At 43.3% G+C, this 15,576-nt stretch overlaps 1 protein-coding gene across 3 annotated transcripts in view; it reads right to left on the reverse strand.

The window, feature by feature from the left end:
- Positions 1-425: 425 nt before the first annotated feature.
- The window catches only part of TAF1 (TATA-box binding protein associated factor 1), a 27,457-nt gene continuing 12,306 nt past the window's right edge, over positions 426-15,576 (reverse strand). For 2 of the 3 annotated variants that reach the window (XM_042876412.1, XM_042876410.1), the window contains exons 21-39: positions 15,386-15,505; positions 15,034-15,209; positions 14,143-14,384; positions 13,415-13,622; positions 12,065-12,230; positions 11,685-11,896; positions 11,384-11,492; positions 11,100-11,198; positions 10,249-10,426; positions 9,071-9,138; positions 8,581-8,703; positions 7,777-7,869; positions 7,617-7,701; positions 7,089-7,156; positions 6,893-7,009; positions 3,406-3,504; positions 2,979-3,129; positions 2,026-2,203; positions 426-979 (exon numbers count right to left, since the gene is read on the reverse strand). In XM_042876412.1, coding sequence (XP_042732346.1) covers positions 763-979; positions 2,026-2,203; positions 2,979-3,129; positions 3,406-3,504; positions 6,893-7,009; positions 7,089-7,156; positions 7,617-7,701; positions 7,777-7,869; positions 8,581-8,703; positions 9,071-9,138; positions 10,249-10,426; positions 11,100-11,198; positions 11,384-11,492; positions 11,685-11,896; positions 12,065-12,230; positions 13,415-13,622; positions 14,143-14,384; positions 15,034-15,209; positions 15,386-15,505 — 2,709 coding nt within the window. In that variant the 3' untranslated portion in view covers positions 426-762. The remainder of the gene's footprint in view (positions 980-2,025; positions 2,204-2,978; positions 3,130-3,405; positions 3,505-6,892; positions 7,010-7,088; positions 7,157-7,616; positions 7,702-7,776; positions 7,870-8,580; positions 8,704-9,070; positions 9,139-10,248; positions 10,427-11,099; positions 11,199-11,383; positions 11,493-11,684; positions 11,897-12,064; positions 12,231-13,414; positions 13,623-14,142; positions 14,385-15,033; positions 15,210-15,385; positions 15,506-15,576) is intronic. The other variant, XM_042876411.1, reaches the window with a different exon arrangement.

Raw genomic sequence — 15,576 nt, forward strand, 5'->3', positions numbered from 1 at the left:
GCGCTGGCGGAGGCGGCGGAGAGCCGAATGGCTGCGGCCGGACCTAGCTCCCCGCGACAAATAGTCCGGGCGGAGCCAGCCGGCGGGGCGCCGCGCGGCGGAGGGATACGGCGGAACTACATCCGTCTCCTTCCGCACAGCGCCCCCCCTCCCCTCTCTCTCTCTCACACACACACACAGGCGCCGCAGCGGCAGCGTTGTCAGCTGAGGGATCGCTCCGCGCGGAGCCATTGCGACAAACGCGGTCGCACTGCGCATGCGTCGCTGGTCGCCTCCGCGGCACGTGCAGCGCGACGGTTGGGGGGGGAGAGGGGGGGGTTGCACGACTGGGGCTAATTGCAACTTAAAATTAACAGACAGGGCAGCTGGTCGCTGCAGGAAGCTGTGCTCCCTATCACAAACCACACCTCCAAGAGATAAAGAAATGCTTTATAAGTTATCAAAGCGCAGGGTGTTTTATTCCAAGCAGCCTTCCTTTTCCCCGGCTGGATGTACATGAATCCAGCAGCAACGGCAGTCTTCATTGGGATTCCAGAACCAATAAAGGTCATCACAGCCCCACCTTATTGTGCACCATTCCCTCAGTCGCATGTTTTAGAGCTGATTAAAACAATATTCATATAATATAAAATATCATATGAGAAGGCTGCTCCTTGTTAACACAGTGTTAACGCAGCACCAACGCTGTTCAAAGCGGGCCATCAGAAACCCAGGAGAGCAGCTCAGGCTGCGGTCACTGCAGGACGAGCAGTGCTCAGGCAGTTACTCATCTGAGTCCAGGTCACTGTCTCCTGCAATGGAGTGAAAATCCTCACTGTCTTCCTCATCCTCAGACAGGTGCACCTGGCTTAAAACGCTCGGTCCACAACGCTGTTCTTCTTCTTCTTCCTCTTCCTCGGAGATCTCGTAGCCCCCGATGCTGCTGAAGCTCGTATCCCTTGTGTTGGACTTTGGGTCCGGCTCTTCGTAGCTGCCGTAACTAGAAAAAAAACACAGGAGTATGCTCAGATTATGTCACATCTGTTGACACAGTTCTGTTTAACTCCTGTAAAAGGTCCTTGGCTCGAGGTCCTCAAGGAACAACTCGAGGCACTGTGCATTTCTATTCTGTCAGTGGTCAGCTGTGTAAATTAAAACAGCTCTCCTGAACCCACTGTCAGCATCCTCACCCTACCCTGATGTACTCAGGGCAGGAAAAGCAACTGATTGCTTCTATCTGTCACCTTCACTGCAGACAGGGAGGCAGGCAGTGCAACAGCCACCATCAGAGCACAGCCCATCCACACGGCCAGTTGCTGAGGCACTGGGCTGGACTGACCATGCACCTCACCCAGCACAGCCCCCCTTTCTTACAGGGAGGTTTTGATCACCTCTGGTTGGACAGAACTTGCCTGTACAACTTTTGTTAGGCAGACAGTAGCAGCACTGAGGTACTGAATTCCAGAAATGAAAAAAGAACAGAGAATCTAATGGCAATACTCTACGGAATGGACAGACAAGGAGAAGTCAGTCAGCATTTTCTTGAGCTGATGCACAAAATAAAGCTAACACTGTGACCTCTATGCCATTTTCTGAGAATGGAACTCCTTCCAAAATGCCCATCCCTATTCTTTTGTACATCAGCTTCCTTTCAAGGAAGGAAATGCTTATTCTTACAGGAAAAAATACCCACATAGCAAGTTAATCAGCCAGATCATCTTTAACTTCAAAGGCACCTCAATTTCTGAGATAATCTGTTACAAGTTTTATTTGCATTGCCTTCAAAAACCACCGTGCAAAGGAAATTAATTTAACTTACAAGGAAAAACATTTTTTCATTAGTTAAGTGTGTGAAAGCAAAACCAATTTCCTATCAAGAAGTTTACTGCAATTATGCCTGCAACACTAAAGCAAGTGACTGAGTAACTTAGAGACCACACAAGTTATTCTTCAGCTCTTTACAAAAAAACACTTCAGCAACCTTTAAGAGAACAGATTTTGCTTTGAGGAAATAATTATTTTAACAAGATTCTCAGCTGTAATTACCTGATATTACTGTCCTCCATAACCTGAGATGCCTCCCCACCATCGCCCTCGTAAGACATCATGCTTTCTTCATTGTCCATGCCCATTCGTGTGTTCTCTTGAATAACATGAGGCTGTTTAGGTCTCACTGCATTGGTCTCCACGTCTGAATCACTTCCACTCTCACTGAGCTGGATAGCTGTGTAACAGGCCAACAAAGGATCGTAAGTCAACCGTTCTGTTCTGTCAGGTGCATACACTGTGTCTCTCTTTAAAGGATATGACATTGACTTAAGCAATATATACGAAGTAGTTATGTGGAAAACGTGCTACAAATGATACCTGGGAGGTCATACCACTGACTAAATACCCGTTTCTGATGTTCTTCACAAACAATCTAATCCCCCCTACCACTCAAAAGCCCTTATTTGTCAACTCTGAGTAACTTTCCACCGTTACCCCTTCATAAGTTTCAGAAGCTATCTCCAAAAACTACCACGTTTTGATGCACCACAATTCCCTTAGTGGAATAGGGAAAACAAACAGCAGAACCTTCAGACTCATTTTCCAGAACTCATTAACAGTGTCCACACTACTTCATAAAAAAAATGTTGTGCTATCTCTGAACTCTGCCCAGTTCCACCCTGCACCACAAATTATCGTCCTAGCCTTTTCTGAACCATTTGCAGTCTTACCTTACGAAATACAATCAAATAGATTTGTATTAACTCTGCATCGTTCTGTGTCCATACTCATAATGCTCCTATTCAGCTTCAAGTTCCATTTACAGTCATTTATTTTTCATCCTGCCCTTCAGCATCTTCCTTTCTGACTATCAGGGCACTTGGCCTACGTGTCCCAATTATGCTTTCTGCTCTCTACAGTATCTTTTTGTGATGGAAATGTAAGAAGATCAGCTGTGTTTGTCAACAATCAGTTCTATTCAACCTTTTTATATAAAAAGAGAATCATACATGAGAAGGGATTATCGCCTTCTTCATCACTCCCATCATCATCATCCTCTCCATCCGACATGAGCAGATCTTCGTACAGGACACTGGCCTGGGGCTGCTGGGTTGATCCTTCTTCTTCATCAGCAAGGTCACCATCTGCATCTTCAACTTCCTAGGCCACACAGAATAGAGGTGGTGAGATCAAACAAGGCAGGCACCGCTGCCATTTCCAGCACACGGATGCAATTTAGAACACTGTCCACTCAGAACTGTTCTCTCACTGCACAATGCTAGTATTTAAAACTACATTTAAGTGTCTAGCTTTGTTATCAGTACTGCCATCCTTCAGGGTGCAGACACAGCAGACAACCCTTACAGTGGAGACTTCTACCACAAGGATGCAAGTTAACATTTAGATTGTGGCTGGGGTTTCTGTAAATATACTCACTGGGGCCGGAGTCTTAGGTTTCCCATCATCATCCTCATCAAACCCTTCAATATCTACGTCAGAGTCTTCCTCGCCCAGCCTACCTCGCCCCTGGCGCATCTGAATGGGGAACACAAAGAGCAGCACCACTGAGGAAGGCACTACTGGATGCGAGCCAAAGGCATGACAGGCATCCAGACCACAATGGTGGAAAGGAGATGAAATGGGAAATGAGAGGAGGGAGGAGAAAAAAAACTAAAAATAACAAGAGCAAAGATCGTTTATCTTTACCCTGAGATCCGGGAGCACACAGTCTCCCCGTATCTCTACTTGGATGTGCTCATCTATCAAAAGGCAATCTCCAGCCTTAAAAGTGCCAGAGTTCTTTGTTTACCTTTTGTTTACCTAGATATTTCTGGAAAACACTGCTACATCTTAAAAAGTGCACATTCCCACAGGATGCTTTCAAAGCAGACACAGTTTCCATCAAGCCTTCTCCTGCCCTCCTGCCCCATTCTTCTCCCAGTCACCACGAGTACAAAGCAGAGAGAACACGCAGATTCTGTCCCAAAGGCCATGCATTGGAAGCCTACAGAAAACCTGAAGACTTGCACATATCTAGAAGGCATTCCCAAAGCCACAGACAGCCAAAACAATAAATGAAATTGTTCCTGCTCAGCCCCTGTTGGTCTGCATTGTTCAAGGATAGCTCCCACTCGTCTTTCTGATACTAGCTTCAATCTCGTGGCCCTCCTCACCTTCTTCCTCCTCCTGAGTATTTAATTTCATGCTCCCATTACTTTATCTCCTTCTGCTAGCTCCTCTCCTCTATTTTTGTTGTTGCTGTTTAATACAGAGTAAAGACTTAAGAAAAATATCCGTGGTTACTGTAACCATCCATAATGATTTAATAGCTTTAAAGAGTCAGTGGTTTTGTGGATTTCTTTTTTCTTTTACAATTACTGTGTATCCACTGTGGCAGCCAAGTCTTCCTAGCTTCTAATCATCGTTGAATGCAGGCACAATAAGTTAATTATCATCCTTCAAAACTGTAGAGTGCACTTCACCATTTCCCTATTCAGAACCTACAAGGGATTGCACGTGAGCAGACTGCAGTTTGAGTCACCAGGTTTCTACTCCCAGAAGTAGTGAAGCAAACAAATAGCTGGCCTTAGGCAAAGTCTTTTGCAGCTTTTGATTCTCTACTCTTTGATTTGCAGTGTTGAAATTCCCAGTGCTCTTCACATTTCTCTTCTTCCATTGGAGCAGTCAAACTGAAGGAAATTGCATAGCTTTTGAAATGGGTTCCCTTCTCTGCCTGGGAAACCTGCTGATCTTTGTTAGGTGAGGCTGAGATTTCAGAAGTAAATGCAAAATGCATTTCTTTGTCCCAGTGTTTATGTTCTTAAACACTGGTTCATCATTTATTCTTAAAAGAATGAACGTGGTAAAACAGTTGCTCGCAATCTCAGGTTTGAGGTTTGCAAAACAGATTTTAAAACAGAAGGCAGAACTTCTACACAGCACAATCCTGCAGAGGGAAACTCTAAAAGGATTAGACAGACCTATGGAGAACAGGCCTCTGCAGCTCATAAAGACAGTGGTCCACGTGCAGCTCCGGCTGAAGGTGCCTGGGCTGCCGACTGCCTGAGGCTTCAATGTAAGCATCACCACATGTTGGCATCCCCTTACTTCTGGACCCCACCAGAGTCAGAAGACTTGGTTACATCAATCCTTTTTTTTTTTTGACTTAGTATGGCCTTTTTCATGTTTCTACAGTGGGAGTGGTACAACCACAAACACTGCTATTGCGAGTGGAAGAAAACGACTTTATCATAGATGAAACAGTTAAGCTTCACCTTTCAATCAATTCTATGTCAATCACTGTCTCAAGAGTCCCTAAAACTAACGCAAGAGAGACAAATGGAGGTTTGGATAAGGTGCTCTAAAAGGTCTAGTTTGTATTTAATTAGCTTTTAAGGAGCTAATGAGCAATTACTAGATTAGGATTTTGATGAAACATCCTTGTAACACAGTTTTAATATCGTGACGTGTCTAAAAGTGTTCAGAGGAGAAGCAATACCACCTAAATTAGGCAAAACAGGCTTCCAAAGAATTTAAACAGACATGTAACATATAGACAACTCTCTACTTGCTGCATTTGCTTTTAACATCCTGGAGTCCAATTCCTGAAGACACATATGGGGAGATAAATATGAGTCACCATGACTACATCTGAACTAAAGCCAAGCAACCGTCAGCAGACCTGCCATCTGTGACAAGTTTGGGAGCATAGGCAGTGGGAATGCACCTTCAGCCAAGAAGCACAGGGAAAGGATGGCCATCAGATGACAAGGTCAAGGGAGGAGCTTCCTTCAGCAACCAGAGACGAAGAGCAGGCAACTAATAAGCAATTGTCACTGCTCAGGTCTCATTTCCTCCATCGATTTGGAAGAAAAATAATCAGAATAGATAACACTATTTCAGATAACCTGAAACCATCAGGTGGGAAAAGAATGGTATTTTTGCCTTTCTTTCTCTGAAGTATTGGGATTAGATTCCATCTAATCGTGTTTGAAACCTTAAAGTATGTTAAATACTCCCCCCAAAAATGTTTGCAGACTGCTATCCTGGCTCCAGCCCTGTAATCTTTATGTACGTATTGCCCAAACAAATTTTAAACTTGTTCTTCTTCTTAAAAACAATAGATACGTAAATTGTTCTTGAACATCAAGGCCCCCCTTTTCTGCTCTGATTTCACTAAAGCTAAATACAACTTTCCAAATGAAATCACACAGACATGCACAGAATAGAAAAATTAGTCATCTGCAGTTGGGAAGAACAACTGCAAAGAAAGCTTTGCTCTGTCTTCCCACACTGAGCATGCAACATTCAGATTCTGATCATTCACTCTGGGTCTGTACAGAATAACTGACACACACACACACTGCTGTTTGCTAATCCAACAGTAATGAAGAGTCAAAAGTGTTATTTCCATCAGAAGCAAAGCAGAAAAATGAAAAGAAGCTCAAAGAATGCAGAAAGTACAGTCTGCTGACCACAGCAGGCATCTTTGCTCACAGTCTCTTCAACAACAGCCTCACAAAAAAGCTCTTCTGGCTTCTTCTCCAGCTACAGTATTGATGTCTTTCCTTGTGTTCTCCTTACCTTTTCACTGCTTGCCTCAGGGTTTCTAGCTGCTCCATTTACAGGTTTTGAATTTGCAATCGACATTCAGTTGTACCTGACTATACATAGCTCACTTTAAAACCATTTTTGCAAGTTGCTGGGTAAATTGTCTTCTTTGTCTCAGGTGCCTCTTCCTCTAAAGCAGTGTAACTGCTTCTAACATTTATCCTTAAAAACAGCTGTAAGCACAACTAACAAGACAGCCTACTAAAAGATAAACTGAAGACAGATTGAGAACAGTAAGCAAGAGGCACCTCTAGATAGAAATATTCAGAAGACTGAAACTTACAAACACTGCAAACCTTGCTTGGACACTTACCTGTGGAGTGTAGGGACCTGGGGTCATAGGATCAAGACTTTCCAGATCTGCCTCCTCCAGTGCTGCTTCCTTAGCAGTAGAGATGTCTCTCTCCAGTTGGGTCAGGTGCTCATCGTACTAAGAGCAAAGAAGCTTGCTAAGGTTACAGAACAGGAAACTCAAAACACAAAATATTGCAATAGCCTTGTTTACATACCTCAGCTAAAGTTTGATAGCAGATGTTTACAATCTCCTGGGCTGTTTTTGTGTACTGACTGTCTGGCCCTGTAGTAATAAGCAAATCTCTTTATGCATTCTGACATTTGTTCACTGTCAGCTGCTGAGACAGAAAGACTGGATTTGGTTACTGAGCTCTCATGAGACAGGTCCCTAAATCCCACTGCCCCCTCGCTTTCTGATCTAAGGAGAAACAAAGTGGGGTTCATGCTCAGCTAACAATGAGCAACCAGTTTATTCCAGCATCATTATTTGGGAGATAAAAGGTTGTATCCTGTCAAACTCCCAGAAACAATTCACTAGAACAGGGGTGTGTAGCATTCCAAACAGTAAATAAGGCACCATGTGATGGTGCAAATGTCACTGTTTAAGCATCTCCTTTCTCAGCAAGAAAGGAAAGCAACAATCAGGTTCAGTTTTCACAGCTTCAGGCTTTGACAGCACAGCAGAACAGGGGCCCAGATGTATTCATTTAAGGACAGAAGACTGAAGCCTTATTTTCACCTACCGTTGTACTTAATGCTGTTAGCAAGGACGAGGTTAACATCATCCAGGAAAGTCTCCCTGTTCTGGTATTTGTGTTTGGAGATATTCTGCAACAGATTGTTACCCATTAAGTAACCGAGCCTGAACGCTCCTCAAGTGGCTGCTCACATCAAGCTACACACCTTGCAGATCGTCTCTAGATCCATTGGATTAGCAATGACCTTGTAATAATCAGGAACAAACTTTTTATTGACTGGATGATGAAATGGCCAAGACTGAAAGAAAGAAAACAGATGCAACTGCAGTGCCCAGCAAGAACAATCATTACTAGTACAGTAAACTTAGGTCTAATCTCACAGTGGGGCTGCTATAACACACTGATTTTACAGCTCTGTGTGGTGTGAAGGCATAGAAACACTCTAAGATCTTTTTCCAAACACAATAAATAGTTAATAATAATAATAATAATAATGGGATCAACAAAGTTTTAAAGGGAATCGGTCATCTAACCACTACATGCTCCTGTTTCTTACTCCTTCAGACACAGATAGTCCATTTCATTGGTTAAGGTTAAGGGTTTTAGTACAATGAGACTGACTTTGGTTTGCACCTGTAAACTGCATCTTTGAGATCTCCAAAAGCAAGCACTAAAATCAGTAGGAGAAAAATATGTTTTACAATGAAAATCCTTAATGAAGACCAATGTTTCTCTACTAAGGAGAGGAAGACGTTGACATCATTAAGGACTAAGAGCAGCAGAAAAAGGACAGGTGCAGTGTCTTCACTTCTGGACCAATGCTCCAGTGAAAGGGGTCACTACAGAAGTGTCTGCCAATCAGAAAAACACAGGCCAGCACCCTGACACTGCTCTCTTTTTTTCACAGAGCTTTACAGCCACAGGACATGTATTACCCTGTGATATGCAGCCACTGCACCACAATCAGCACGTTCGGCACATGGTGCTCACGCATATACACACTACGTACATCTGGAACTGCCATCATCTTCTGAGTGACAATGTTATCCAAAATGAAGGAAAAGGCCACTTGGTCATCATCGTCCAGGAGGGGATTGATTGCTTTCTCTAATCGAGCCAGTTTATCTTCTTTCTGCAACAAAAGTGAGGAAACTCAGCGGTTGACCCCAAACTGATAACTGTTATTATCAGACGCTCTGTACCTGATAAATTCCATTTTTATGAAGAATCTTCCAATTAAGAGAGGAAAATAACCTGAATATAAGCCTTCACAAGGCAAAGTAATGAAGTAATGAATGAGCATCAGTTTTTTGAGAGATTCCACATCCACTGTGAAAACTGCAAAAATTCAAATACACCTTACAGAAAACTCAGGAAGTTCCCTTACTCTTCTCTCCTCATTGAAGCCTTGTGTTTTGCCTAGCCATGGCCTCTATCCTCAAGCACTCCCAACCACCCCTCCCTCTCCACTCTGACCCCAACTCATTCACAAGACTTGCCTCCTTCAGCTTTTCATCACACAGATCCAGCATGGACTGAGATATCTGAGTCAGTGAGTGCTTTGGCCCTGCAAACACACAGCGAGAACAGTGAGATAACTCTGGCTCTGATGGAAGCTTTTAGAACTCAGCAAGAATCAGTGAACACGTCCTGATGTGATATTTCAAAGAATTAAAAAGAGCATTTTCATAACAGTATGAATTAATCTTTACTCCTAAGCATCACTACATTTCTACTACAGCTGGGAGCCTGTTCTCAAGTACATCCTTAACACAGATGATAACTAAAGTTCAGTATGGATTTTAAGAGAGAGAAGATTATTTGCAGCAAATATTCACATTTCTACTACACATTTTGCAAATTGTTAAGAAGTCCTATGGGAAAGCAGCTGTATCTGTGAAACACTGGCTGCTAAGCCTTCCAACTCTTCCAAATTTCAGAGTTTAAGTCTGAAAATGCCTGTTTCATTAAATCCAGTCAGTAAAACAGAATCATTGAAGAAGTCAAGATGGACATTTAAGGAACACTCTGAAAACCAAAATCACTGCTCTAAATAATTTCACTACACACAAAAGAAATTGCAACGGAACGATGAAAAAAACTGTCTCTTTAATTAGGATTAAACAAGGAATTGGCTGTCAAAATAATAAAGGAAGCAGCAGAGGCTTCCTTTATACCGCTGTATCACCCCAACTGCTGCATGGCTCAGAGAGATTCAATGCAGCTGGAAAATATTTAGCTGCCCAATGAGTACTTTCTGGACAAAGATTTTTCTGTCAGCAGTCAGATTACAGTTGACTCACAGTTGCTCACTGAATCGACACTTTTTCCCACCAGCTGCATTATCTGCTTCAGAATCTTTGCTCGTTATTTTTTTTTAATGCAAGCTTTCTCACCTTTCCAAATAGGAAAAGAATTATTGCAAGTAAGAAGCAAAAAGCGTAAAATCATGACAGTCAACTCTGTCAGGAGCCACGTTCCCTAAGGCAATAGCTCCAAAAGGTGTGAATGATTCCTATTTGATAGATTTGTCAGGTCTGACTTGTAAGATTCAACGTTTGCTCTGCTACAGCGCGTCCATGAGAAAAGAAGTTCACATCATTTCTGAAAGACCCACTTCTCACACAAGCACAAAGCAGCAGCAGCAACAGAGCTTCCCTGCACTGTAACAGCTTACCATTGTACGTTGCACTGTTCTTCACAATTAGTTCCAGGTGTTCTCTGAACTCCTCCCGGGATGGATATTGCCGCTTACGAACATTTTCACGCAAGGTCTGCAAATCCATGGGCCGAGTAATAATCTTATAGTAATCTTTGACAACCTTTGGATTGACTGGCGTGTGAAAGGGGTATGTCTGATGGCAAGAAGAGAAAAAGGAATGCTTATTAACACAGCAGCAGTACAGTCAATCTCAATTTAATCTCCATAAGCACCGAAGTAGAAAGTTTTTAAGCACCCAGCTCTTTAATTGCACCAAGGAAAACACGATGAGCTCAGCTCCACGGTGGCTATTTTCTTCTTCCACAAAATGTCCTTTAATATAAGAAGGATTCTCAAACAAAATTTTTGTTTATGCAGAACTGAAGTTCCTTCTACTCTTCTATCAACTGCCTTCCTAGCAGGATAAATCAGCATGCGTCACAACAGCCAGGGATTTGAATAATGTGAAAAGTCCTGAGGAAAAGATATTTCCCAGATCTCTCCAACTGCCACAGGAAAGTAAAGCAAATAAATGATTCCTTCCGTGCTAGAACACCACAACACTCTTCCCAAGGCTCAAAAGGCTTATAAAGTAAACAACCCAGACCATCTATGCTGATAACAGTTTTCCCAAAACTTGCAACACAATAACACAGAAAATAGGAATGAAAACAAGGAGTACTGGTTTGGACTCCCCATAGGCAGCACAGACAGCGCAGGGGGAGAGGTGGTATATTCATCTGAGGAAAGGCTTGCATAACTCTGGTGTACAATCCATTTTAACTGTGTTGCTCAAGAGGGTTTTTGGTGTGTGAGCTTAGACTTACATTAGGAAGATCCCTCATATCATTGATGATGCCCTCCAAGATGGACGACAGCGTCACCATGGGATCAGTTCGACGTCGGTGGATGGACTTATGAGGACGCTTCAGAAAACAGAGGCAGAGAAGTTAAGGCAGCTCTAAAATGCAAAGTCTTAACCTACAGAAGCCGTAGGCAAGTCAGTTTACTAATGTTCTGCATAGGTGTCTGTGGTGCACGCTGAGGATGTGCAGAGGTCAAGGAACAAACAACCAGACACTGCCACCAGCTCAGCAGTGCCTTCACTCACATTCAGGTAGTCACAGTGAACAGTTGTCCCCACTCGCCTCTTCTTCTTTGGAGGGAGCTGCTGCTTAGGAAACTTCAGGACCAGCGATTTCCTGCGAACCTCATCCGCGCTAGTTAAAAACAAAACAAAAAACAGCATACAACTTTCTTTTGTGATCCCTCTTGTGATCCGAGCCCATTTGTCCCTTAGGATTGGCCATGGTCAGTGACAGACACAATGAAAATGCAAGCAGTAACAGCCTGTGTAAAGCCCTTCATTGCTGCAATTGGTACGCATGTGAATATTCAACTTCTTCCCTTACCTCTCTATCAGTTGCTTTCCAAGGACAATTTTTGTTCCTTCTACTTTGATGAGTTCTTCGTTATCATTATGAATGACTGTTTTTTCCAGTTCTTCCTCCTGCTCTTCTGTCATTGCAACAGGATTAGAAGGTGGGGCATTTGTTTGGTAGTAAAGAGGGCAGAATTTATTAGTCCTCATATGGCCAATTGCACCACACGCTCCACATTTTAGCTACAAAGACATAAGAAAGGTGGCAGATCAGAATTCATACGTGGAGTCCCAGTCTAGAGGCAGAGGATCATTAAAATCCCTTGGTCAGACCTTTTGTACATCACAGAACAGAACACTTCTCCAACGCCCAAGGTTTGTTAAGCATGCTTAGAACGCAGATGTGCTTACTTTCAGATCTGGACGTTCTTTCAATTTCTTGGGCTTCTTTTCTGGAGGGCCCTTGAGTTTCTCTTTCTCTTGGTTCCGTTTCAATCGCCGTAGTTGTTCTTGGATCCTGCGCCGCTCCTTCCGCATCTCCTCGCGGTGCTGCTCGTCAAACAGAGCAAATTTGCGACTGAAGGAGGAGAAAAAGAGAAAAAACACGCATCAAAATTTTCCCACTGCCCTTCTGTCGTTATTACAGCTTCCATAGAATCATATCATAGGATCCTAGGCCTGGGTTGAAAAGGACCACAATGATCATCCGGTTTCAACCCCCCCCGCTATTGCAGGGTTGCCAACCGCCAGGCCAGGCTGCCCAGAGCCACATGCAGCCCTGGGATTTGAACCTTCATCACAAAACTGGAGAAGTCAGAGCCTGTAAGGCTAAGTTCTTTAGCTTCCAATATGATTAAGGTTGTTTTAGAACTTCAGTTCAACTCACAGTCTTCCAGCATAAACGTACTATAAATAATATTAAGGTTATGAAATAAGCTGTTCCTTTTGTTTGTTCAATCTTTACTCAATCCCTTTACACATCATATCACACAGAATAACTGTATGACCAAATGCTATTTCTTTCCCTTAAAATCAAACAACGGACAGAACTCCTAACATGCTCTGAATGCACAGCTATGAAACCACCATTTCTCTGAACAATTACAGTGTCAGGCTTCTGCACTCACTTGTTTCAAATCATTGCCTTCTTGGTGCAATTTTCACAAGCACCATTTCCAAAAGCTTCACAAAGAAAACGGCACCATTTCATGGGTTGGGGGACCAAAGCCATAAGCAGTTTAACCAAAACTGCATGACTTTAGATGCCGAAGAAATAGAATGCCCAGTGCCACTCCACACAGCATTTTGAACTTCATGTATTGAAAGTGCAGAAAAAAAGACTGGTGATACCTTGGCTCATTGGGAGCTTTTTGATGGGAGCCAAGGAAAAGGGTCTGCTATGCAGAGAAGTCAGAGAGGTGCTATAAAAACAAACTAGAAAAGGAGCAGAATGGTTTCATGCAGCTTTCCAAACTTCTATCTATAGCCAGCAGAGAACTGCTTGAACTTCATCAGGATTTTACTCCCTATTCCAATATCCCAAGCTCTCTGGAGCATTTGAAATTCAACCCTACTAAAAGGAAAGTCTCCTTTGAAACAGCCATCAGGTCCTTCCTTTAACAGCAGTAAAGCTGGTATTTCCAATTCAACTAAAATTGATTCTCTTTTTCGTAAGTGCAAACCATCCACGGGATAATCCCTACTCACAAGAGTATGAAATAGTCTACAGGCAAGGAATAAGAAAAACCTGATGGGTCTCACATGAACTCTTCGTCTTTGGTAGTCCTTATGCGGCAGTAGGCATCGATGACGGAGGGCTTGCGGACTGTCTCACACCTCACATATTCCTTGCCATCCTCATCTCTAAACGTGCGATAGATCTTGAGGCGGCGGCCGGTGGCAGAGGAATTAAGGCTGGTTACTGAGGCAGTGTCGTCATCTTTGTGGGAGTTGGCAGAGGCTCCTGAAGCTGATGTTACAAAGGAGGGTTTTGTTTGATGTGAAAGAAATCACCTTTTCCCTGCCAGCTCCAGAACGGCAGGTTGTCTGTCAGAATGCACTTCGATCCTCAGGTCTACAAGAAACCCAAGCCTGGCAACTGACTATCCCATTTGCCTCCAATTAACAAATTACACACTGTAATTACACACAGCCCATAAGTGTAACGGGCTGAGATCTGCCTACATACTGGCTGTATCTGTTTCACAGACATAGCTGTAAATACACACAGAATCCAATGAGAGGACCACAAACTGGGTGCAAGCACACCCTTCTACTTATGAACTCATCTTGAAAAAAATAACTCAAAAAAAAAAAAAAAAGTGAGGAGGGAAGGAAGAAACAACCAAAGCTACTGGGCAAAGGCAACACCGTAAATGTATATTCAGCCAGTGAATGCTCAGGAGAAGGAAAAAGCCCTAGATATGTGTCAATACTTTCACACTCTGAAAGGCAGGACTAGTCGCATGCTGGTTGTTGCAGTTACTTACACAGCCCCTTTTTGTCTCTCCTGTCCTTTTTGCCCCTGTCTTTGTCATTCCCACTGTCTTCTCCCAAAAGCATCCTTTGCAACTCCTTTCGTTCCTGCTCTTCTCTCTCCCGAGAGAGCTGAGAACTAGTTTTCTTATTCTGTAACATATTCTCAATGTTCTTTCCCATCTCTTCAAAGTCACTGTCTTCAGCTGAACTGCTGTCTGTGTCTGTTGACAGGATCTCAGTGGATTCCAGAACCCTGAAACAGGAGGCACCTTGAATGTCAGTTACCTTCTCAGAAACACAAAAGTAAAAATGACACAGAGGTTTTAAAGTTCATGTTGCAAATCTCTAATAAGCCTGACGTGTTCCCATCTCAGCCTTCCTGTAATCTAAACGCCCAAATTATCAACTGTTTCAAGCCTGTCTTCTCCATCAACTCAATTCCTCTATCATCAACACTACTATGCTCCCTCCCTCCTATCAGCTCTTGAGCCACAAGAAATAATGCACAAAAAGTCTGGCAGTCCTAAAGAACAGGACATAGAATTGTTAGTTGCCACTCAGTTGAGTTACAGCGAAAGAAAAGAGAGAGGGGAAAAAAAACAAAAGGGAAAGAAAGCAAAGGAAATTGGCTGTGAACTGATCTGTGAAACCCCTCTCACTATTTTATGTGGCAAGCCATGCGATTCATTCCGCCTTTCCAAGAGGTGCGTGACAGCAAAACACCAAAGCCAACCCTTAAGTTAACAGTAACAACCAAAGCCCCCTTTGTATTTTGTGGGCCCAACCAGACAAATCAACAGCTACACCACTACATATCAGAGAGCCCCAGGCATTCATAGCTCTGGACTTTCAAGGTGGGGACAGGGTGGGGTTCAAGCTGTAAACATCAGATAAGAACTCACTTATTTTGCAAATCAAAAATGCGCTGACACTCCTCTTTGTATCTCTCTTGATGTTCTGCTACAGAAAACCGAGAGCCACGTGCAAATTTGCTCATAGGACCTTCTCCTGAACGAGCCTGCTCTGTAGACATCGTGCGTACCACATCAATTACCTCCCACCGGGACAGCTTTTTGATCTGAGGAGAGGAAGACAGAACAGAAATGGCTTTAGAGACACGCAACCAACGTAGCTGACTGGGGATTTCAACGTTCTTACCACACGACCACAGCAGTGTACACCCCTTCCACCATCTGCTGCTGAAGCCATCAACGAAGACAACTTTGTATTTATCTGCTACAGGTTCGGGCTCACCTCCTCCTCAGGCACTCCAAATTTACGCAGAAGCTGTTTGGCATTTTTGAGAGAAAGTCGACGAAGATCAGCATCTGTCCCAGTTACTGTCTTTTTCACGGGCTGGGGTTCCTTATCATCCTGTTCAGAGAAAGATACAGCCTATGAACAACTTCACCCTATGAACAACTTCACCCTATGAACAACTTCAC

Source organism: Lagopus leucura, unplaced genomic scaffold (genome assembly GCF_019238085.1).
Source record: "Lagopus leucura isolate 7727_CA_CO unplaced genomic scaffold, USGS_WTPT01 Super-Scaffold_100016, whole genome shotgun sequence".
NCBI lineage: Eukaryota > Metazoa > Chordata > Aves > Galliformes > Phasianidae > Lagopus > Lagopus leucura.